The 22,625-nt window shown below is 48.9% G+C and overlaps 1 protein-coding gene across 17 annotated transcripts in view; it reads left to right on the top strand.

Annotated features, from left to right (window-relative positions):
• The window catches only part of KLC1 (kinesin light chain 1), a 60,431-nt gene that overhangs the window by 32,812 nt on the left and 4,994 nt on the right, over positions 1 to 22,625 (top strand). For 2 of the 17 annotated variants that reach the window (XM_066274959.1, XM_066274960.1), the window contains exons 8-16: positions 996 to 1,169; positions 1,309 to 1,408; positions 5,478 to 5,527; positions 5,616 to 5,683; positions 6,706 to 6,814; positions 10,240 to 10,401; positions 16,833 to 16,963; positions 21,009 to 21,075; positions 22,006 to 22,395. In XM_066274959.1, coding sequence (XP_066131056.1) covers positions 996 to 1,169; positions 1,309 to 1,408; positions 5,478 to 5,527; positions 5,616 to 5,683; positions 6,706 to 6,814; positions 10,240 to 10,401; positions 16,833 to 16,963; positions 21,009 to 21,075; positions 22,006 to 22,089 — 945 coding nt within the window. In that variant the 3' untranslated portion in view covers positions 22,090 to 22,395. Of the gene's footprint in view, positions 1 to 995; positions 1,170 to 1,308; positions 1,409 to 5,477; positions 5,528 to 5,615; positions 5,684 to 6,705; positions 6,815 to 10,239; positions 10,402 to 14,762; positions 14,814 to 15,508; positions 15,748 to 16,832; positions 16,964 to 21,008; positions 21,076 to 22,005; positions 22,401 to 22,625 lie in introns of those variants that run through there. The other 15 variants (XM_066274963.1, XM_066274961.1, XM_066274962.1 and 12 more) reach the window with 15 other exon arrangements.

Genomic DNA, 22,625 nt, shown 5'->3' with positions numbered 1-22,625 from the left:
TAGCAGACCTTTGGGTCTGCAGGGAAGACGGGGAATCTCCTTTAATGGTTGTACCATAGGAACAAGTCAGACAGGGCTGGTTAGGTTTGGCCCTTCCAGAACTTGGCAGTCCTGTTAGCATAGCCTTTATAAAAGCCACTTTCCTCTTCTTCAAAATGTACATTATAAAGTTGCCTGAGGATAATTATAAGAATTTATAAAATGAAAGGAAATAGCATTAATAAGAGTCAGTAAATTCTCAGTAATTATCACAAGGCATGGGGAACCACTTAGGATCGTGAGCCTGGAAGTGAGACCTCTTCATGTTTATGCTTAGGAAGACCCTTCATGTAGTAGAGGAGATTGGATGGAGTGAGACAAGGACTAGGTCTGTGATGGTGAACCTATGACACATGTGTCAGTGCTGACATGCGTAGCCATTTTTTTTTAATTTTTGTAAGCTAAAGGCATTTTATTTTATTTTTTATTTATTCATTTTAGAGAGAAGAGAGAGGGGGAGAGATAGAGAGAGAGACAGAAAGAGAGGAGAGAGAGACAGGGGGGAGGAGCTGGAAGCATCAACTCCCATATGTGCCTTGACCAGGCAAGCCCAGAGTTTTGAACCGGCGACCTCAGCATTTCCAGGTCGACGCTTTATCCACTGCGCCACCACAGGTCAGGCCGTAGCCATTTTTGATGACACGCGGCCACGTACCAGAGAAGTATGGACCGCATGCCGAGAAGGATGTTTCATCCTCGGCTCCTGCACGGCCAGGTGCAGTAGCCGAGGATAAAGCATTTGCTGTAGTGTAGACACACTGTGATGGAGGTCTGTAGGCCAAAACAACAGAGCTCTGGCACAGAGCGTCTAGTTCTGGGACTTCTGGTTAGACTGTTTTTCTCGAAGTGACACATCACTAGAGTTATGCTTGGTTTTTTGGCGAATTTTGACACACCAAGCTCAAAAGATTGCCCATCACTGGACTAGGTGTTGCTAACACTACTTTTGTTCTCAGGTTTTGGGAAAAGACCATCCCGACGTGGCCAAACAGTTAAATAACTTGGCCTTGCTGTGCCAGAACCAGGGCAAGTACGAAGAAGTAGAATATTACTATCAGAGAGCTCTGGAGATCTACCAGACGAAGCTGGGGCCTGATGACCCCAACGTGGCCAAAACGAAGAATAACCTGGTATGTGAGTGAGGCGGACTCGCAGGGGGGCCCGCGTCGTTTTCTCCTGAGATCTGAACTGCTGCTCGGCTTCTCCTGCAGGGCAGAAGTGTGCTGCATTTGCATATGAGAAATACTAAGTACTTCATTTTATTTTAAGGCCTCCTGCTATCTGAAGCAAGGAAAATTCAAGCAAGCAGAAACCCTGTACAAAGAGATTCTCACGCGTGCACATGAAAGGGAGTTTGGTTCTGTAGACGGTAAGAATGAACTCCTGTCTCTAAGCAGATTCTGTTGTGGGGTGTCTGACGGTAGTGATCCCAGCCTGAAATCCGAGTCATCATAGCAATTTCAAGACTCAGTTAATTTGACTTCCAAAAATGATTTTCCAAACTGCTTAGAAGAGAGGACGAGGCAGAGCCGGGGTGTGGTCGGCGCCCGCATGATGACTCGGGGTCCAGCACCCTATGCCCAGGTGATAGATCATCCGTCTCAGCTCCCATGCTGCCCTCTCCAGAGTTCACACTGTTTCAGGTACAACCTAGGTGGACCAACTTGAGAAAACCTCTCTGGAGTTATTGATGCTTTCTAGAATGTTCTTTAATCCAGTGGTTCTCAAAGTACTGCAGTGACTTGATAGAAATACACATTTTCCACCCATCCTAGGTGGCATGCTAGGTTCTTTGTCTTAAAGAGCCAAGGCCTGTCTCCATTAAATTCCTTAAAGTGTGGCGTGACCAGGTAGTGGCGCAGTGGATAGAGCATCGGACTGGGATGTGGAGGACCCAGGTTCGAGACCCCGAGGTCGCCAGCTTGAACATGGGCTCATCTGGTTTGAGCAAGGCTCGCCAGCTTGAGCCCAAGGTTGCTGGCTCGAGCAAGGGGTTACTCAGTCTGCTGTAGCCCCCAGTCAAGGATCATATGAGAAATCAATCAATGAACAACTAAAGAACTGTAATGAAGAATTGGTGCTTCTCATCTTTCTCCCTTTCTATCTGTCTGTCCCTATCTGTCCCTCTCTCTGACTCTGTCTCTGCCACACACACACACAAAAAAAAATTCCTTAAAGTGTGATAGTACACAGGTTTGTGAGTAAACGTCTTAGTTTCAGTTGCTCAGTAAAATAGTGCCGTGTGTTACATAGATGTTCAGAAAGGTGACAGTTGTTACTAGTGTGCAGACTGTTTTGGGAAAGAGGTTTTGGTTTGTCAACTTTTTCTTTTATACAGTTTTTAGAAAGCTCTTTTGAAAAATCTTTGAAAAGTGTATCAGTTTTTTCCCTCTGTTAACAAGTGGAGTGTTACTCCCTTTCCCTGTCAGACGTAGTGAACTTGGGTTCGTCACTCCGAGAGTGGGTGTCTTTGCTGTTGTGGGCCGGGCAGGAAAGCTGCTCACACCTTGGAGGCATGGTGACGGGAACTTTCACCCTCGTCTGGCTGCAGGGCTAGGCTGGGGGGTGGGCACCCCAGGCTACCTCTTAACACTTTTTTCTCAGGCTGTTCTCGGGAGATTTGCTTGCTTCTTTCTGCTAAAATGGTGGCATGAAGTCCAGTTAGCTAGGTTCTTATTAAAAGCAGTTTTTCTATACTTGGATTTATTCTCCATACAGATGTTAAAAGGACAGGAGGCATTTGCCCTGTAGGCAGGATGCCAGTGTGCCCTATTCTGTTCAGAGCACGGCCTTCAGGTTCAGGGCGCCTGCAGGGAAGCCTGCAGCCCGGTCTGTTGTCAGGAGTGAGCTTGGTAGATGGAGCTCAGGCTGCACTAAGCAGTTTGCTTCGTAAGTTTAAACACTGTTCACTCCTAATAGTTATAGTGGGGGTTGTCAGGACATAACTCCCCTATACTTACTTTATGTTTAATATGCTTACATTTAAAAAATGATTTGTAATTGCAAGGAAGGGGGGGTCCTTTAGGATTGTCTCTGAAATTGTGTTGTGTGGAGGCAGCCCTACATCCCTGGTGAGGGGGAGGCAGGGTAGAGATGCCCCCTGCTCCTGAAGAGAACAAAACCAGTGCAAAACAAAAACCCAATTATTTGACCCTAGTCTCACACGTGATGTCACCCTGTGACGTGACAGTAGTGTAGTCATAATAGCTAACCACGTCCTAGTCTGTCAGCTAAGCAGTTTAAATGTGTAATCTTATTTAATTTTCTCAGTAGTCTGCAAGGTGGGTCAGACATTACCCCATTTTAGGAGTGAGGACACCCACTGTAAGTGACTTAACAAGTCTGATAGTTGAAGGGTGGTTGGGCTGAGTGGGAGTGTGTCTCCCCCCAGGGCCTCAAATAGGAACCTTGAAAATTCATACAGAGATGGGAGTGTGAAATCACCTATAATTTCATTGTCCAAGTATATCTTTGAAGATTTTTCTGCACCTGTTGATTAACAGCATTGAAACCACACTCTCCCTGGAATCAGGTGCTGCTTATTTGCTTTCTACTTGGAGCTTAGGCGTTTTTCATGCCATAAACCAGTGGTCCCCAACCCCCGGGCCGTGGACTGGTACTGGTCCGTGGGCCATTTGGTACTGGTCTGTAGAGAAAGAATAAATAACTTACATTATTTCCATTTTATTTATATTTAAGTCTGAATGATGTTTTTTTTTGTTTGTTTGTTTTTGTATTTTTCCGAAGCTAGAAATGGGCAGAGACAGTCAGACAGACTCCCACATGCGCCTGACTGGGATCCACCCAGCATGCCCACCAGGGGGCGATGCTCTGCCCCTCCGGGGCGTCGCTCTGTTGCGACCAGAGCCACTCCAGCGCCTGAGGCAGAGACCAAGGACCCAGCCCCAGCGCCCAGGCCATCTTTGCTCCGATTGAGCCTCACCGCAGGAGGGGAAGAGAGAGACAGATAGGAAGGAGAGGGAGAGGGGTGGAGAAATAGATGGGTGCTTCTCCTGTGTGCCCTGGCCGGGAATCGAACCCGGGACTTCTGCACGCCAGGCCGATGCTCTACCACTGAGCCAACCGGCCAGGGCCAAGACTCACTCTTGACGCTTGTCTCGGTCACATGATACATTTGTCCCACCCTAAAGGCCAGTCTGTGAAAATATTTTCTGACATTAAACCGATCTGTAGCCCAAAACAGTTCGGGACCACTGCCATAAACGATTTCCATAAACTTCACTTTTTTTTTAAAATTTTTTTATTTTTTTGTATTTTTTTGTATTTTTCTGAAGCTAGAATCGGGGAGGCAGTCAGACAGACTCCCGCATGCACCCGACCGGGATCTACCCAGCATGCCCACCAGGGGGCGATGCTCTGCCCATCTGGGGCGTCGCTCTGCCGCAATCAGAGCCATTCTAGCGCCTGAGGCAGAGGCCACAGAGCCATCCTCAGCACCCGGGCAAACTTTGCTCCAATGGAGCCTTGGCTGCAGGAGGGGAAGAGAGAGACAGAGAGGAAGGAGAGGGGGAGGGGTGGAGAAGCAGATGGGCGCTTCTCCTGTGTGCCCTGGCCGGGAGTCGAACCCGGGACTCCCGCACGCCAGGCCAACGCTCTACCACTGAACCAACCGGCCAGGGCCCATAAACTTCACTTTTAAGAATGCTCATTCTCCATGCTGTGGGTAAGATAGCTGTCTAGAAACTTCGGATGATCGGTGGTACATGTGAACGTTCTCAAAAGTTGAGACTTTAAAAGAATATTGATTGATATCCTTTTTACTCTTTCTCCCAACATTTTACTACTTTTTTGTTAGACTTATTTAATGTGAGGTTGCTCAAATTTTAAAACTGCCAAGTTTAGATGCAGATTCTAGCATTAAAAAAAGTTTTATTCCTGACCTGTGGTGGCGCAGTGGATAAAACCTCAACCTGGAGTGCTGAGGTTGCCAGTTTGAAAACCTGGGCTTGCCTGGTCAAGCATAGAGAAGCAACTACTAGGAGTTGATGCTTCCTGCTTCTCCCTCTCTCCCCTCCCTCGCTCCCCTCCCCTCTCCCCACCTCCCTTCTCCCTCTTCTCCTCTCTTTCTCCCCCCTCTCCCCCTCTCTCCCTCTCCCTTCTTCCTTTTTCTATATAAAAAAGCAATAAATAAAATTTAAAAGAAAGCTTCATGATAGGAAATCTAGCCCATATCTGGTTTGTTGACAGTTGCCTCCTACTATGTCTTCTGTCTACTGTGTGGCATGAGGTTGCCACCTCCTGCGTGTTTGTGGTGGTGGCTCGGTCCTCGCAGGGTTGTCCTCCATGTGAACGTCACTGTCCACGTGTGAGAAGCCCTGTCTGAGGAGGATTGTAGAGGAAGAACAAACCTTGCAGTCCCTGCAGCCTGACAGCTTGTACTCAGGCTTCAGCTTACGGTGCTGTTTCTTCTTCCCCAGACGAAAACAAGCCCATCTGGATGCATGCCGAGGAAAGAGAAGAATGCAAAGTAAGAGTGTTCTGTTTTGAGGTTTTTCTAAAGGGGACCGAGTGCTTTCCAGAGGGTTACTCATTTGCAGTTGTTTGTTATAATTTAGGGAAAGCAAAAGGACGGGCCATCTTTTGGAGAGTATGGCGGCTGGTACAAAGCCTGCAAAGTGGACAGGTATGTATTTTCCTGAAAAACATCACAGCTGTGGGCGGCGCTTGTTTTAAAGGGCAGCTTCCAGTGACCTTGGGATGCACAGTGTTCGTTATGGTGATGTGTTTGCACGGTCCAGTTTCCCCAATTCCAGTGAAAGACGACATGATTAAATATGCAGAGCCACTGTAATATGGGTAAAATAATGGTCCTGTCCATTAACATTGCTTTTTTCAAGGCTAACTAATAACTACGAAATTGCAGGAGAAAGAAGGCTGAACAGGTCCAAGGTGACCACAGAGCAAACAGGCCAGCAGACCTGCAAAAGCTAGCGTTTTATAGACATGAGCCAGGCTGCCTGGGGGAGATGCTGCCCGCAGCCCCTTTCCTCACTGCTCTCTGCCTGAGTCTGCAGAGGGCAGTTGGACCACCCCCATGAGTGGTCCTGGGAGCCGGTGCCTGCTGCCTCCCACCTACACCTCACCAACACCTCTTTCTTCTTTATGGGAGCACCTTTCCTGCTCTTTCCTGTCTGGACGCTAAGTCATCTTTTTTTTTTTTTTTTTTTTTTTTTTGGTGCATAGGAGAGAGGGACAGACAGGGCAGACAGACAGGAAAGGGGAGAGATGAGAAGCAGCAACTCCTAGTTGCAGCACTCTAGTTGTTCACTGACTGCTTCTCATATATGCCTTGACCGGGAGGTGTGGGGGGGGCTCCAGCTGAGCCAGTGACCCCTTCCTCAAGCCAGTGACTTTGGGCTTCAAATCAGCCACCATGGGACCATGTCTGTTGACCCTGCGCTCAAGCTGGTGAGCCTGCGCTTAAGCTGGCAACCTCGGGGTTTCAAACCTGGGACCTCTGCATCCTAGGTCGATGCTTTATCTACCACGTCACCACCAGCCAGGCAAAAGCGCCATGGAAATTTAAAAGATAGTGTTTACCAAACATAAGCTACCAGTCCTTCAGATTATGTTAGAGTATGTGCTGTGACAGTGGTTGTTCTAAAACATATTTAATAGTTCTGTATATCATTTGCTTTCTTCTAGTCCGACTGTTACAACTACTTTAAAAAACCTTGGGGCACTTTACAGACGTCAAGGGAAATTTGAAGCTGCAGAAACATTGGAAGAAGCTGCCATGAGGTCACGTAAACAGGTCAGTCAGACCTTCTGTTTTTAACGAATCCATTAGAACTTTGAGTGCAGTGATTCTCTTTTACATGACTTACTGAAATCTTGAGTTAGAAATAGAAAATATTATTTTAGTCTGTACAAATAAGATATTGTTTAAAATATTGACACCAAAAGCACAAACAGCAAAAGAAAAACAGTTCAAGTCACCAAAATTAGAAATGTGAGTGCATTGAAGAACACCATCCAGAAAGCACCCACAGAGTGGGTGAAAACGGGTGCTGGTCACGTGTCTGATAAGGGACTCGTGTCCAGAGTGGACCGGCTGTCAGAGAGCAGAGGACCCGTGTGGACATTTCCCTGAGGGTGGTGCACAGATGGCAGCACGGCCATGGAGAGGGGCTCAGCTTCGCAGTCGTTAGGGGAGTGCAGTCTGCACCAGCAAGAGCCCGTCCCATCTGCTCAGGTGGCTCTGGCAGACAGACAGACAGACAAGTGTTGGTGAGGAGGTGAAGGACTCGTGTGTTGCTGGCAGGGCCGTGACATGGAGCAGCCGCCATGGAAACAATCCTGGGTGGCCCAGCAGCCCCACTCCTGGGTGTATGCCTGAAAGAGAACTGAGATCGCTCTTCCAGACGGAAGCAGCTGGTTCTGGTTCTTCGTGGCGGTTCTGTTCTGTAAAGTCCCTGTGAATGTGAATTAGCCGATTCTCCTGGGGAAAACGCAAAGTTCAATCCCAGCAAGCCTCTGGCCACATTGATCAGCCTGTCAATCTATACCCTTGTTCTGTGTGCGTTCTGTTTAAAGACACCTTACTTAGCATGTGTTGTTGGCTCATTAACACCAAGTCTGTGGCCAGCAGCACTGGAGCTCAGGCCTGAGGAAGCCTTCCTGACACAGGTGTCTGCTTTGTGGGCCTGTCCTGCCCTCGGGCGCAGAGGGACGCTGGGCGGCACTTCAGCACTGTGCTTGGGCCATCTCAGACAGTAAAATCTCCAACAAAACAAAATTGGAGAACAGGGACTGAGTAACTTAGATGGGGAAGGACACTTGTTCACAGTGTGAGATTAAACAAAACAAGGTGTCCCCCACTGGACTCATCTGGGGCAGGTGACAAATGACTGCAAAAGCACCGAGAGTGTTGATTTGGGAATTACAAATAAATTTTGGCAAGTAGGTGAGTTCACAAGTCTGATCTCGAAAACAGTGAGGGTTCATGGCAGCACTGCTCAGTCTTCTGGACGTGGACACAGCCCACATGTCCACAAGCGGTGTGTCCACATGAGGGGCATTTTGCAGTAAGGGGTTACAACTACTGAAGCACTTTATCAACTGAAAGTTTAGTGATACCTTTATTTATTTATTTGGAGAGACAAAGACAGAGAGATGGACAGACAGGAAGGGCAAGAGATGAGAAGCATTAATTCTTCATTGTGGCACCTTAGTTGTTCATTGGTTGCTTTTTCGTATGTCCCTTAACTAGGGGGCTCCAGTCGAGCCAGTGACCCCTTGCTCAAGCCAGAGACCTTGGGCTCAAGCCAGCAACCTTTGGGCTCATGCCAGCGACTGTGGGGTCATGTTTATGATCCATGCTCAAGCCAGCGACCCTGCATTCAAGCTAATGAGCCCGTGCTCAAGCCAGCAACCTTGAGGTTTCAAACCTGGGTCCTCTGCGTCCAGGCCAAGACTCTATCTGCTGCACCACCGCCTGGTCAGGCAATTTTACCTTTAAATGCCCAGTTTCGAGAGTCAGGAGAATATGTGGAAACATGCGGTCAGGTGTGTGCCTCCTGAGGAGGACAGTGCAGGTCAGCACAGGTGCAGCACTCGCACGAGCACTGGGCTGAAACCCGGTGGAATGTGAAGCCAGCCACACCTTGGTCGTGAGGGGCACTGCAGTGCAGGGCACGTTGCTGTGGCGTGTTAAGCCACCATGTGTTAGTGCAGGGCTGTGTGAGGGGTCTGAGGACATGAGATGAGTGCTGCCACTGCTCTTCACCTCACACGCCCCTTGCAGTAGTGTTGTTTTTTTAATATTATGCCGAGAATAAGGTAATCCATGAGTTTTCAATTGTGTACTTATTTTGAAGACATGAAACACCAGGTAGTTAAGAGTTGAAGTGTTACAAACTGGGCGTTTCCTCAGGATCTCACCATTAAACTTCCTAAACATGGAAACTTTGAGAAAACTTACTCCCCTGGACCTGTCACCTGGCTCCTATCAGGGTCACTTCACTGAGCTTGAGCATGTATCCACCTGCCCATGGCAGGCCTGCTTCTGAAGCCTTTCCAGTTTGTGTGTCCCAGAACCCTCCTTTCTAGACACTGAGCATGCGCCACTACTAGAGTGAGTCTTGCTCGTTTGAATTTGGGATAAATTGACTTAGTGAAAGGCACATGCTGCAAGTGTGCGTTCCTAAGGATCGTTATTGCTTCCCTCCGGCGTTTAGAAACTTCTGTTTTCACCTGACCAGGCGATGGTGCAGTGGATAGAGCGTCACACTGGGACTCGAGGACCCAGATTCAAAACCCTGAGGTCACTGGCTTGAGCACAGGCTTATCTGGTTTGAGCAAGGCTCACCAGCTTGAGCCTAAGGTCGCTGGCTTGAGCAAGGAGTTACTTGCTCTGCTGTAGCCCCCGGTCAAGGCACATATGAGAAATCAATCAATGAACAACTAAGGAGCTGCAACGAATAATTGATGTTTCTCGTCTCTCTCCCTTCCTGCCTGTCTGTCCCTATCTGTTCCTTTCTCTGACTCTGTCCTGTCTCTGACACACACACACACACACTTAAAAAAAATAAATAGCGCCTGACCTGTGGTGGCGCAGTGGTTAAAGCGTCGACCTGGAAATGCTGAGGTCGCCAGTTCGAAACCCTGGGCTTGCCTGATCAAGGCACATATGGGAGTTGATGCTTCCAGCTCCTCCCCACCTTCTCTCTCTGTCCCTCTCTCCTCTGTCTCTCTCTGTCCCTTTCTCTCTCCTCTCTAAAAAAAAAAAATGAATAAATAAAATTAAAAAAAAAAAAAAATAGCCAGTCCAGGCAGTGGCGCAGTGGATAGAGCGTCAGACTGGGAATCGGAGGACCCAGATTCGAGACCCCAAGGTAGCCAGCTTGAGCTCATCTAGTTTGAGTAAAGCTCACCAGCTTGCACCCAAGGTCGCTGGCTCGAGCAGGGGGTTACTCGGTCTGCTGAAGGCCCACGGTCAAGGTATATATGAGAGAGCAATCAATGAACAACTAAGGTGTCGCAACGAAAAACTTGATGATTGATGCTTCTCATCTCTCTCCGTTCCAGTCTGTCCCTATCTATCCCTCTATCTGACTCTCTGTCTCTGTAAAAAAACCCCAAAGAAACACTTTTGTTTTCTAGTGATGTTTAGCTGTCTTGGAAACCCTAATACACTTAAGTGCTAATGGGTGAACCCCTCCCCTGCCTGACTCGCAGGGTCTTGACAATGTTCACAAACAGAGAGTGGCTGAGGTGCTGAGTGACCCCGAGAGCACGGAGAAGCGCCGAAGCCGCGAGAGCCTGACCGTGGACACGGTCAAATACGAGAGCGGCCCTGACGGAGGGGAGGAAGTGAGTATGGGCGTAGAGTGGAGCGGGGTAAGTACAGTGCGCAGCGCGGGGCCGGGGGCCTGCCCTCCCACCAGGGCTGCCTCCAGCAGCCGGCTTCTGCTAGACACTCTGCTTTCCTCAGTAAATTAAGTGCCAGCTAAGCTTTTTGTAAGTTCTTGTCTTCTGCTAATACTGCAACCTGTTACTTGTTTGAAGTGGTCATTTTCTTCTTTTAGACTCCATGAAAGCTATTTGGCTTAATTTTGAGCATTTAAATGCTGATTGAGTGTCCTGGTTGTTTAGAGCATAATCCATAATCTGGTTTTATTTTAATCATAGGATAGTATGGCAGATAACTAACTCGCTTTTGTAACTTACCATTTCATTGCTAACTCCAGTGCTCCTAATTTCACTGACCAGGCTGCTGCAGATTTTGTTAGAATTTAGATGCTTTAAAGGGGGGGTGATGTTTCAGACAATTTGTTTTTAGAAGGGGGCAGGTCAGGAACAGGAGCGTTTGGGTGGCTCCTCTTGGTGTCCCGCCTCAGTCCTGAGCGTCATGTTTCCATGGAGTGGTCTGGGCTTCATGGCTCTTCACACCACCTGCCACAGGTTTTCGGACCCAGGACCACGTGCCTGTATCTGAGACACGTCTGCTACCGGGCTCTCCCTCTGGGCTTCACTGCTTTGCTTCTGTGGGAATTCTTACCGCTGCTGTTTACCCAGTGGTGCCAAAGAGCACGTGGCCTGGTGGATGGTGGACAGCATCCTCCTAGTGCATATTAGTGTCACGTGGGTAATTCTTTTGTACAGTGAGCTTGTAGCTTTGGAATTTTGCTTTTTATCAGGGAGAGTTGAGTGCAGAGTGAACTTACACACATCTGGGTGCATTATCAAGTTTTTGAAGCCACCATAGTGCTTTTTTAGTTGTAATTATACTGATGTTTTGCCAAATAGTTTTGAGCTCTCTTATTTCCTATATTATTTTTAAATATGTTTATTCTTTGGGATTTTCTATAGCTGTAGCAATTTGGTAAAGATTAGCCTTCTGAATAGATATTTTGTACAAAATGTTTGTGGCCAGAATTTCAGGGAGAACATTCTGGGCCGTCTGTCCATCAGCTTCCTTGCTGTGGTTTTTCCTGAGCCAAGACAACCAATCAGCATCTGCTGTGACCACTCGTGCTCTCGGGCAGCGGTCCCCTCGACAGAGACAAGGGCGCAGCCCAGCCTGCGCGTCAGGCCTGCTGTGTGCTGTGCTCTCCTGCGGCTCCCGCATGCTTGTGGAGGCCGAGCCCTGCGCTGGTCTGCAGTCCCGGGCCCTGCTGTCCATGCTCTGGAATGAAGTTCTGCAGGAACTTTGTCCTGAGACAGTATTTCTAGGTCAGCCTGTCTATGAAGTCACGTGATAGAAAACACAATTGTTGGCAGCTGTCTTCAAGACTGAGACCTGGGTGAGGGAGCTGGGGCTGGCATTGCTGACGAGCGGTCACAGGGCACTCCTGTGTGCACATCCCCTTCACCTCGCACTTCCTTCCTCTCTGTACAAGCTGTCCCTCAGCACGCACAGGCGTAGACACCTTTGTGCTGCACTCGAGGCGCTGGTGGCTCTGCATTGTTGACATGGCCCGTTCCTGGGCACGTGGATCGATCCCTGGGTAGGGTACCGGGCAGTGGTTCCTGAACTTGCCAGGAGCAGCCAAAGGAGCCCTTTCCTCAAGCAGAACCTTTGGGAAAGTGGCGAATAAATGGAGGATGGCCCTGGATTAACCAGGACAGGTTAGTGGATGGCTGAGCTCTCACTGCTGGTCACCGAGGCCACCCCTCAGACTCAGCCCACAGTCACCTCTTGGGGAGGCTTTGGTTCAGATTGGTTTCCTCGAATTTGTAAGGGTCTGAGAAGGTAATGCTGAGCTCTCCCAATATTTGACATACATTTTATTTTTAAAACTTGCTTGTATTATTTATAAAGAGGCACTAGGCAATAGATGTTTTTGTATTGAGGTGTAATCATATGCAACCAAAGGAGTCCATTCTAAGGGTTGTGGTTGATGAGATATGAACACTGCAGCCACACTTGTCCCCGCCCTGCTGTCTCTGCGGGTGGTTTTCCTGGGCTTGCACGACACCATGTGCGCCAGGGTCTCCTGGGTGTGTGCAGTCAGGAAGAAATGCAGACTGAAATTGGGAGGCCAGGTGGATGTGAGGACTAGACCTCTGTCAGTGCATGGCCCCACTGTGGTTTATAAAGCTGGTGGCCTTCCTGGCCAGTTGGTTCAGTGGTAGAGGATCAGCCCGGTGTGTGGAAGTCCTAGGTTCGATTCCCGGCCAGAGCACACAGGAGAAGTGCCCATCAGCTTCTCTACCCTTCTCCCTTTCCTTCCTCTCTGTCTCTCTCTTCCCCTCCTGCAGCCAAGGCTCCATTGGAGCAAAGTTGGCCCGGGCGCTGAGTATGCCCATGGCCTCATCTCAGGTGCTAGAATGGCTCCAGTTGCAGCAGAGCAACGCCTCAGATGGGCAGAGCATCGCCCCCTAGTGGGCTTTCCAGGTGGATCCCGGTTGGGCGCATGCGGGAGTCTGTCTCCCCCACCCCACTTTTCACTTCGGAAAAATACAAAAGAAAAAGAAAAAAGTGGTGGTCTTGTCCTCGCCAGTTCACTGCATCACCCTAAGGACTTGTTACACATTCCTAATCAGAAAATGCCTTTCTGATTTTATTTTACTTTGGGTTTCTGCATTTGATTTTAAGTTTTAAAAAGAATTTCAGTGCTCTTTAAAAAGTTTGAAAGCCACACCACAGGGAGAAAACTGTGTTGCCCACGGGCAGGTGCCACGCTGGCAGGGGTGGTCCAGGGAGCAGCCCACAGCTCTGTTCCGTTACTTGTGACCATTCCGCAGACAGGCAGGATCTGGCTCAGCATTCAGAAATAAATAACCTTTGGAACAGAGGGCAACGTGGTCAGAGGTAAAGATCCTCGCTCCCTGTAGGAACTGAAGTCTGTGCCAGCAGAGAACTGAATTGTACATTATTCAGATACAAGGAAAGTGAGGTTACTGGACCCGACCTAATGGTCACGTGAAGGGTTTGATGAGGTTCTTGACACAGCAGGTGATTTGTTTAGGGAAGCACAATTCTATTTTCTCAGAAAAGTAGAGCCCATAGTGATTGTGATTCGAGTCTGCGAAGATGAAGCTTCCTCACACTTCTTCCTGTATCAAGTGCAGACCTGAAAGTCACTGTCAGGACACTTCTGAGCTTGTTCTCTGTGGTCCTGCTTCTAAAAACGCAGAGGTTGTACGCAAAGGAAGGCTTTTTGTGTAAACTTGGATGCCCTTTATCTTCGACCGTGTGGCTTCCTGTCGGCTGTGAGGCCCAGGTGCCCCTGGCCACACGGGAGCATCCGGGCTTTGCTGTTATTAAGTATGTGTGTTTGCAGCATCCCGGGCCCTCCGGCAGCACGCGCACCTTCTGTCACAGTGGCGGGAGGGCCCGCCCCTCCGCCCCGCCTCTGCACAGGCTGTTCTGTGTTCAGGCCTGTTCTCTCCTGGGCCCTTCCGGGGCTCCCCCCCCTCCCCCTCCCCCTCCCTGTCCTTTCATGTGCTCGTTCTGAAACTTCTCACCACTGGATCTCAACCCAGGAATACTGGTGATTGGGATAGATTGTTAAGTAGAAGTAGATTCATTTTTATTTTTAAAAATTAGGAAGACAACTAGAATATATACAAAACAATTAAAAATACCAAATCACTTGAAATCCAAGACAATAATTAGTTCCATTTGGTTAAGCACTCATTAGTTTTTTCTCATATGTGCCCTGACCTGGGATTGAACCCGTTCCCTTGGTGTGCTGGGATGACACTTTATCTACTGAGCCATCCGGCCAGAGCCACTGCTGTATATTCATAGCCCATGCAGTAGGCTCTCCCCTCCTGTTAGAAAGCTCACTGGCTGTGAGTGCTCTCAGGACTGCGAGGGGACAGCAGTGGGTGCCAGTGAGCCTGAGGGTGCAGCCAGCCCACCCAGCCCCGGAGCCCAGTTTGAGTAGGACCTGTCTGTTTCAGGCCGGCTTGGGGCTCGCCTTCCCACTGGCTCTCATGGGGTCTAAGGGGCTGAGTGCAGGGTGGGCAGACAACTGCAGTGGCCCCGGGCACCCGTGTTGCCTCGAGCCCAGGGCTGGCTGTGGCCAGGATGTGGCAGGGAGGGGCGGGGTGAGTGTCAGGGAGCTCGCCCATACCCTGCTACGGCATTGCAGTGAGCACTGAGTTCTGAAATGTACAGCACGGGCGTGCAATTTATGGAATTACATGAACGTTTTAACATCCTTTTTCTGAAGAGAAGAACTGATGTTTTCTTGTCCTCCCAACATTCATGGGGAGTTGGTAACAAGTTTTATTTTTCCATTTTAAAGATGAGAAAGATGAAGCTCGGGCTGGTTAAATGACTTGCTCAGCGTTCCATGGTGAGTCAGAACGAGCGGGCTCAGTCCCTGTGTCGGGGGCTTCGGTACAGGACTGTCGGGGCTTCGTCCACCAGGGCCCAGGAGGCACTGCTGCCTGTGGGAGTCTGTTTTCTGTCATTAGCTTGACTTTGGACAATCAAGTGCATGTTTAGAATGTGTGATAGGCTTTTAAAGACGGCACTTCTTAAAGTGCCTGCAGTGTCTAAAACGCTAGTGTTTTTAAGAGAAAGTCCTCCCTGATTTCAGAGAGAACTTTAGGGATATAGAAGGATTTCTGACGAAGTTAAAACTTGAACAGAGCTCCTCCCGTGTGTAGCCTTTCTTGGTCACTGTCCATGTTTCCGTTGTGCAATCTCCTTCCTGTACAGTTACTTGGAAACCTTTATATAGTAAGTATCAAGATTTTTAGCACAGTGCTAATCCATGCTCTAAAAATGTTGAATTTTATCTTGAGGATGGTTAGGAATGCGTAGACTAGGCAATGTACAAGGTGACTTCAGGTCCAGTCAGTACCTTTTTATTCTGGGCCGACGGAAGCAGGTGGAAGATAATCCCAAATACTAAAGTGATTAACAGTGCTGTAAGATTTTGTGACCTAGAAATACTGTAAGCCAAGCTGTGCTGTGTGGGAAATGGCTCTTTGCTCCCAAGAGTTTCATCTGGGCTCTCTCTCTCCCCCCATTTCTGCCTGACAGGCCTAGCTGCCTTGTGTGACTCTCTCCTGCATGACGGCGGCACTTCCAGCTTTCCTCTGCGTGCTGACTGCTGTGTTTAGCGACCCCTAGGATTCTTGTCAGAGCTACACTCTGTGACTGGCCATTCCTCTCGGTGCTGCTGTCCTTTCGGGGGGCTCCCTGTCTCTGTATACATGTAGCTTTGCCAGATATGTACTTAGTAGTATAAACTGTCTCAATAAAAATCACATACTGTATAATATATGAGCTTAAAAATTAAGAACAATTAGCTGTTCACTTTGATAAAAGGTAGTTAGGCGTGTCCCACAGGTGTTACTGCAATGGCATGGTGGTGACCAGTGACACTCACTAGGCTGTAGGAGTAGGGCATGTGCTCCTGCTGTCCTCAGAGACCTGGCGCCACCTGGCTGGGTCCGGCTCCCCCGGGACCCTGCCCATGTAGCCTCAGCTGTGTAGTCTGTGTGAAACTAGCAATTCTGCACTCTCTACTAATCTTCCTGTGTTGAGTGATTTGTGTACCTGTGTCTTTCTAACTTCTAATAAACTCACTCCAACTGACCTGTGTCTTGGTGTCTGTCTGCGCAGAACTTGTCACTCTTTCATAGAATGCAGCATTGCGTAGCTTCTGGAGGGAACAGGCTGCCGTTAATCACACTGAGGGGTTCATTCTGAGAATAAAAGTTGCTGTACACACATTTTCCCGCTCTGTGTGTTTGATTTCCATACTGCCAGCTGTGTCCTTCATGATGTCCGAGTCGATTAGGACAAAAGCCGGGCACTCTTCCTTGTTTCTACAAGGTGTCTGAGGAGCTTTAGTTATTTGTATAGAATGAGCATTTTATTTCATTTTCCAACCACACTTATAATCAGCATTGAATAAAATTTTGTTAAAATTTACTGAAAAAACAGTATATCTAAGTATGACATTGTTAAAAGGCAAATGTCTGTGTCAGACCTCATATTTTGGGTCCCATGTTTATTAAGTGTGAGATTGCTTTTGGTGATAGCTCTAGAAGCCACCTTTATTTTCTTGAGACTTGTGTTATCTTTTTTTGTTTCAAAGCAGCAAAAAGTAATTTCCTGTGGCGATGATATTATATTGAGTCATGTTTAAAGGTGTTCATGATCATTAGATTGTTTTTAACCAGATGTAAAATTGATAGAGTTCTACTGAAGTACACTTGCATGGTAAATTGGTCATTTCTGTAGGACTGGTACTGCCAGCCGTCCAGCTGAGCCGGTCAGCCGTGGGGGAGTCCTGTCACTCGGCTTGGCGGTGGGGCAGGGCCGCCTGCAGCTTCACGTCTGTTCACGTCTCTTTCAGGATGGCACTGGATCTTTAAAACGCAGTGGTTCCTTTAGCAAACTCCGGGCCTCAATTAGACGCAGCAGTGAGAAGCTGGTTAGGAAGCTGAAGGGAGGAAGTTCCCGAGAGAGTGAGCCCAAGAACCCCGGGTAACTATCTCCTCCTGCCGCCCCGCGCCCACCGCAGTGTCCAAGGCCGTTTCTGCTCCCGCACAGACCGACCGCAGAGAAACCATTCTGCTGGGGCCCTTCCCCTAGTTTCAATCTGCTTTCCCCAGGGAGGGCTGAGGCTCTCTGTGAAGCTTGTTGCTGTCTAGAGGCCTGGAGGGCCGATACCAAAGAAAGCGTTACCAGTGAAGAGGAGAACTTGACTTTAGTGAAAACTGGTGCATGCTAGCCGGTTTACTCGAGATGTGCAGTACTTTTAAAAAAATTAGCATTAGTTTAGATCCTTTTAAATTAGTTTTAATCTTGTAAAATCAAAAGCTAGCAGGTATAAATATAGGGAGAAAAATGGTTTTAAATAGAAGGATCATGATTTCAAGACTTGATTATAAGGAGTTTCTTTAGGAGATTTAAAAACTGTAGGTTCCCATGTACAGTGGCACCTTGAGATATGAACAGACCAACATACAAATTTTTTTTTTTTTTTTTAAAGATATGAGCTGCGACTCGGTCTGTATTTTTGTTGGAGATCCGAGCGAAATTCCGAGATAAAGGTTTCAGTCATAGGTCTTACAGGCTTTTGAACACTAACATTTAAGTTACTAAAGGAATTTGTTCTAAGATATTCTTTGTTTTTTATTTTATTTTTAAAGATTTTATTTATTGATTTTTAGAGAGAGGAGAGGGAGAGAAGGAGAAGGGAGGAGTGGGAAGCATCACCTGTAGTAGTTGTTCCTCGTATGTATCTTGACTGGGCAAGCCCAGGGTTTTGAACCTGGGACCTCAGTGTTCCAGGTCCATGCTTTATCCACTGCACCACCACAGGTCAGGCTTGTTTTTTATAAGGCATATTGCAGGTGGGTTCTTTGTACTTCGGTTAGGTATCACTGGGTTATTGTTGGTGTAGACAGCCTCCAGTTTCTGGATACATTTCTCACAGAAACAGTTTTGTCAGCTGTTTTGAAACTCTGACTTTCAAAATGGTACCTACATTGTACAGGTTGACTCTTAGTAAAACTGTTTTAAAAGGGATTGTACTTTTCTGCGGGTCAGAATTCTCTGGTCTCAGGAGTGAGACGAGGCTCCTCGGGTAAGTTAAGTGCCTTTCCAGGCGTCCCCTCTGCTGTGTGCAGATGTGTGTGGCTCATTGCTGTCATGTCTGAGGCTGTGATGCCCGGCTGGGCCCCTCGGGCCTGCCCTTGCTTGGCAGCTGGGCCTGTCTGCTTGTGGTGAGCACCGGTCTGAGTGCTTTGAGGCCAGAGGGCTGACCTGGGCTTTGTAAGTGGCTATCGCCCTGCTGCTCAGGCTTGTTGGCCAGCCCGTTTCTGTGGAGGGGTCTGAGCCCCAGGCCATCTGCTGAGAGAACCAGCAGCTGGAGCCTGTGCTGGGAGCCAGCAGGGCTGTGAACCCAGGGGCTTTGGGCACGGAGTCTTGCCCCATGCTGTGACACGTCACATGACGGCATGCTTGGGAAGCAGGGTCTTTAGTGCCTTTGGAATAACATGCTCTTGTTCTAAAACATTGACAGATTTCTAGGACTGAAATGACAGGGTTACTTACTGTTTGTTTCTGAAGTTTGAAAGAGGAAGCCCCTTTCCTCACGGCGTGATGAGGACCTGAACAGACTGCCGGGGTGGCTTGGTTCCCATTGCTGTGCTGGCCGTGTTGAGCGGAGGCGGCCGCATGTCCCAGCGCTCCATTCAGGCCCGTGTGCTGTCCCCGAGGGCCTCGCGCTGCCTAGCTGAGGTTGTGCATGCTGTGAAGCTTTCTAAATGCAGAGGCCAGTTTTGGGTCAAGGTCCTGTGACAGATGCCTTCCTTCCCCCTGGCGAAGCTCAGACTCTTCTTTTCTCTTTCTGCCACATCTCTGTCTTGATGAGATGTAACAGTGTGTGAACATCCCAGCACGGCAAACCCCTAGCCTGACCTGGCATAAAATAAAATCAACTCACACGTTTGGACATACTAACATTTTCATATATAATCTTATTTGAGATAATACCTTAGTGAACTTTTTTTAAAAGTAAATGACTTTAGGCCTTGTCCGGTTGGCTCAGCTGTAGAGCATCAGCCTGGCATGTAGAAGTCTTGGGTTCGATTCCTGGTCAGGGCACACAGGAGAAGCGCCCATCTGCTTCTCCACCCCTCCCCCTCTCCTTCCTCTCTGTCTGTCTCTTCCCCTCCCACAGCCAAGGCTCCATTGGAGCAAAGTTGGCCTGGGTGCTGAGGATGGCTCCATGGCCTCTGCCTCAGGCGCTAGAATGGCTCTGGTTGCAATGGAGCAACGCCCCAGATGGGCCAAGCATCGCCCCTGGTGGGCATGCCGGGTGGATCCTGGTCGGGCACATGTGGGAGTCTTTCTGCCTGTAGCTTCTCACTTCAGAAAAGTACCAAGAAAAAAAAAGTAAACGACTTTAGAAACTTCATCCCATAAAATTATACACACAGTCGATTGGTCTTTCCAGGTGAGAGTGACTGTGTGTCTTAACTGGCCCGGTGCTTCTCAAATGTGAGCATGTCAGCGTCTGCTGGGTGTCAGTAACACGCATACTGCTGGGCCACCCTTTCTAGCAAGTTCCTGTCTGGCCACTGCTGTGGGTTGAGGACTGGGCTTGAAGACCTGACCTCAGCTCCAGGAGTGTGTGCAGCCTGTGGGCCTACCCAGGGAGTCAGTGTGCTGTGCAGTTCCAGCACCAGGGGGCCAGGGGCCTGGGTGGGGCGTGTGGGCGGGCAGTCTCAAAGTCTCGGAGGAGTCGAGGAGAGGAGCAAGTCGTGTAAGGAGCAGGGGCTTGAGGCTCAAGGTTGTGTAGCTTTCTTGGAAAAAGTTAATTGGCCAATTAAGTAATAGGATAATTAAAGATGCCACAGTGTGCTTATGATTTGGTTTGTTTTTGTTCTTTGTTCTTGAGTAGTTCTAAGTAGAAAAAGAAGTATTCAGAATTCTGGCAATATGGTGTGGGGCTCATCAGGGTGTTTTTTTTTTTTTTGTCCTGGTTGGGTGGGACATTTTGGGAGTGAGCTTTACTTGGGGATAATGTCTTTGCTTCTGGGTCAGTTAATTCAATGAAAGCTTGTTGTCCACAGGCTGGACTGTGTGCATGTTGCTGTGGACACGGGCCCTGCCCTGGGCCTCAGTCCTGAGTGTTCCCGTGTCTGTCTGGCTGCACTGACCCGTCACGTGCATGCTTCAGCCTTGCAGCCATGCCTGCAGTCCACTGTGTGGCAGCGAGTTCAGAGTCAGAACTGCAGATCCCGTTGTAAACACTTAATGTCACTCCTAATAGGAGTTTGGCTATTTGAGCTGTAAAAGCTAAGGGGACTTTCAGTTTGACGGCACCTGTGATATAGTGGCAAGCAATTACCAAATTATACGATTGTCCATAATTTCTGTTTAGGTCATAGGCAATTTGTGGAGTATTAAGTCAAGTATTATAAGGGTATCAGTGGGAGAAAAACGATATGTGTAAGTCACCATATTTCTTTAAAGTCATGAAGTTTTTTTTAAATTTTGATTTATAAGCAGAGAAATAATAGCTTCAGAGTTTTACTAATGAAAAAATTGTTTTTTTCTACTTTTAATAGAGAAAATACATACAGTGCAGGATCAGTTCATAGTTTGATCCCAACAGTGAGTTTCGAGGGTCTGTCTTTAACATGGTCCCCTAGGGTGGCGAGGAGCCCCACACGAGTCGTGGGCTGCCTTCCCAAAGCCCGTGCTGCAGCCAGCCAGCTGCTCTGCGGAGGTTCTCGGCTCCACTGGGAGCAGGTTTTAAGACATGTAACCATAGTGACCCTGGAGGTTATGTGTGGTATTTTAAGACAACCGTTTTCGCTGAAACTTTTTTTCCTGCTGAGCACTAAATACAGTTAGACCTGGGGCATTCATGGTTGGAATTGGGTGGACGTCCCTTTCCCAGTGAGGTGAACGGGCGTCCGTGGCCACAGGCCTTTGAGGGTGGCTTTGCTCTGTCTGTTCCTGGCTGACTGGTGTGCTGACGCCTGTCCTTGCGTGTCCACTGTCCTGGTTGCAGCATGAAGCGTGCCAGCTCTCTGAGTGTCCTAAACGTGCGTGGCAAGGCAGCTGAAGACCATTTCCAAGTAAGGAGCCTCGCCCCACCTTGTGCCCTTGACTCCCCAGACCAGGCTGGTGGGCTGGCTGCAGACTCTCGGCAGTTCTGCAGTTCCCACAGAGCCCTGCAGACATCGCTGTCTGGTTCTTAGACATAGGGGCATCACGGTGACATTTCCTGAGTCTGCATTAAAAGTAAATATTCTGGTAAAGTAATGTTAAAAACTTGGCTAGTTAACTTGTATTGTTAATTTGTATTTTATCCTCTAATAAGTTTATAACTAATTATTGTTTTAAGTTATTCAGTGTTTTAAAACTTTACTAATGTAACTGACACGTTGTCACTTTGACACTGCAATTGTGAGCACTTTGTCAGTTGTCCACGTCTCGCATGAACGTGTCACCTCGCATTTAAAACTGTTGGCATCTTATTCTCTGTCAAAAACAGCCTTTTAACTTTGTTTTTTTAAATGGCTGGTTTGACGGTCAGGTGGCCAGGCCCTGCTCCTCGGGCATGCCGGGCTCCCCCAGGCCGCTGGGCTCCTGCAGTCACTCAGTTACTGCCCGCCTGCCGGTGCCCAGCCTCCCGCACTGTGCCCTCAGCGGCCTTCCCAGTTGCTCCGGACCAGCTGACATGCTGACGTTCCCCAAGTGACGGGCCTGCCGGACGTGCCGGTTCTCTGCAGCACCCTCAGAAGGGACTGCTCCCAGGGCGCTGTCCACCAGGCTCGGTGGAAGCCACACGGGGTCAGTAGGGTGTGGACTCTGCCTTAAGCACCACTGCTAATGAGAGTAAGGAAGGTACTGGGCTAGGGGCCGGCATTGGACACAGCCTTTCATTCCCTTGTCCACTGAGTGCAGGGACTCCTGTTCAGCTGTGACTGAGCTCAGGCCACTTGAGGGTGGCGTTGTTAGAAGTGCTGGTTAAGTATAATTTTTCCATTTGTTTTTTTACGCAGGAACGAAATAATTGTCTAGCAGACTCCAGAACTCTGAGTGCCAGCCACACTGACCTGGCCCCCTGCGGGCCAAGGCCAAGCTAAATAATCCCCGAGACCCCAGCCCTGCCAGACCCCTGCCCACACTGCCGGGAGGGAGCCACAGCTCACTTCCTTTCCTGGGCAGTGACCTACACCCCCACGGAGGCTTGCCCTGAATTCTGTTATGTGCTCTGCAGCCCTCGTGACTGTGAGACCGGCCAGGCGCAGATGGCCCAGCAGTGGCTTCAGCTCGGACTTGGCTGCCACGTGTGGACACGCACTTTCTGCACGATACGAGTCTGGCTTACATTCAGTTAGTGCAATACTTCATAAGCTGTGCCTGAGAGCCTAAGACCTTCCCCTGCACCTTGGAGAATAAGCTGCTTATGGTCTGTGGCAGGAGCCCTGAGTATGGAGGAGAGTGGGTAACAGGCAAGTGCCAGGAACACCCCCCCGGAGCCCTGGCCTGAGCACGCGGAGGTGCCTGTTTGTTTTTAAAAAGCTCCTCTTGTGGGTTATGTAACACAGGGTGGGGTTTGACAGGAACACTCTCAGGTCAGCCGAGGCATCACTCCTCTGGGGCACAAACAGGGCGTGTC

This window comes from Saccopteryx bilineata, chromosome 4, assembly GCF_036850765.1.
Source record: "Saccopteryx bilineata isolate mSacBil1 chromosome 4, mSacBil1_pri_phased_curated, whole genome shotgun sequence".
NCBI classification, from domain to species: domain Eukaryota; kingdom Metazoa; phylum Chordata; class Mammalia; order Chiroptera; family Emballonuridae; genus Saccopteryx; species Saccopteryx bilineata.
Note: the sequence above shows the minus strand (reverse complement) of the source record. Positions and strands in the feature narration are given on the sequence as shown.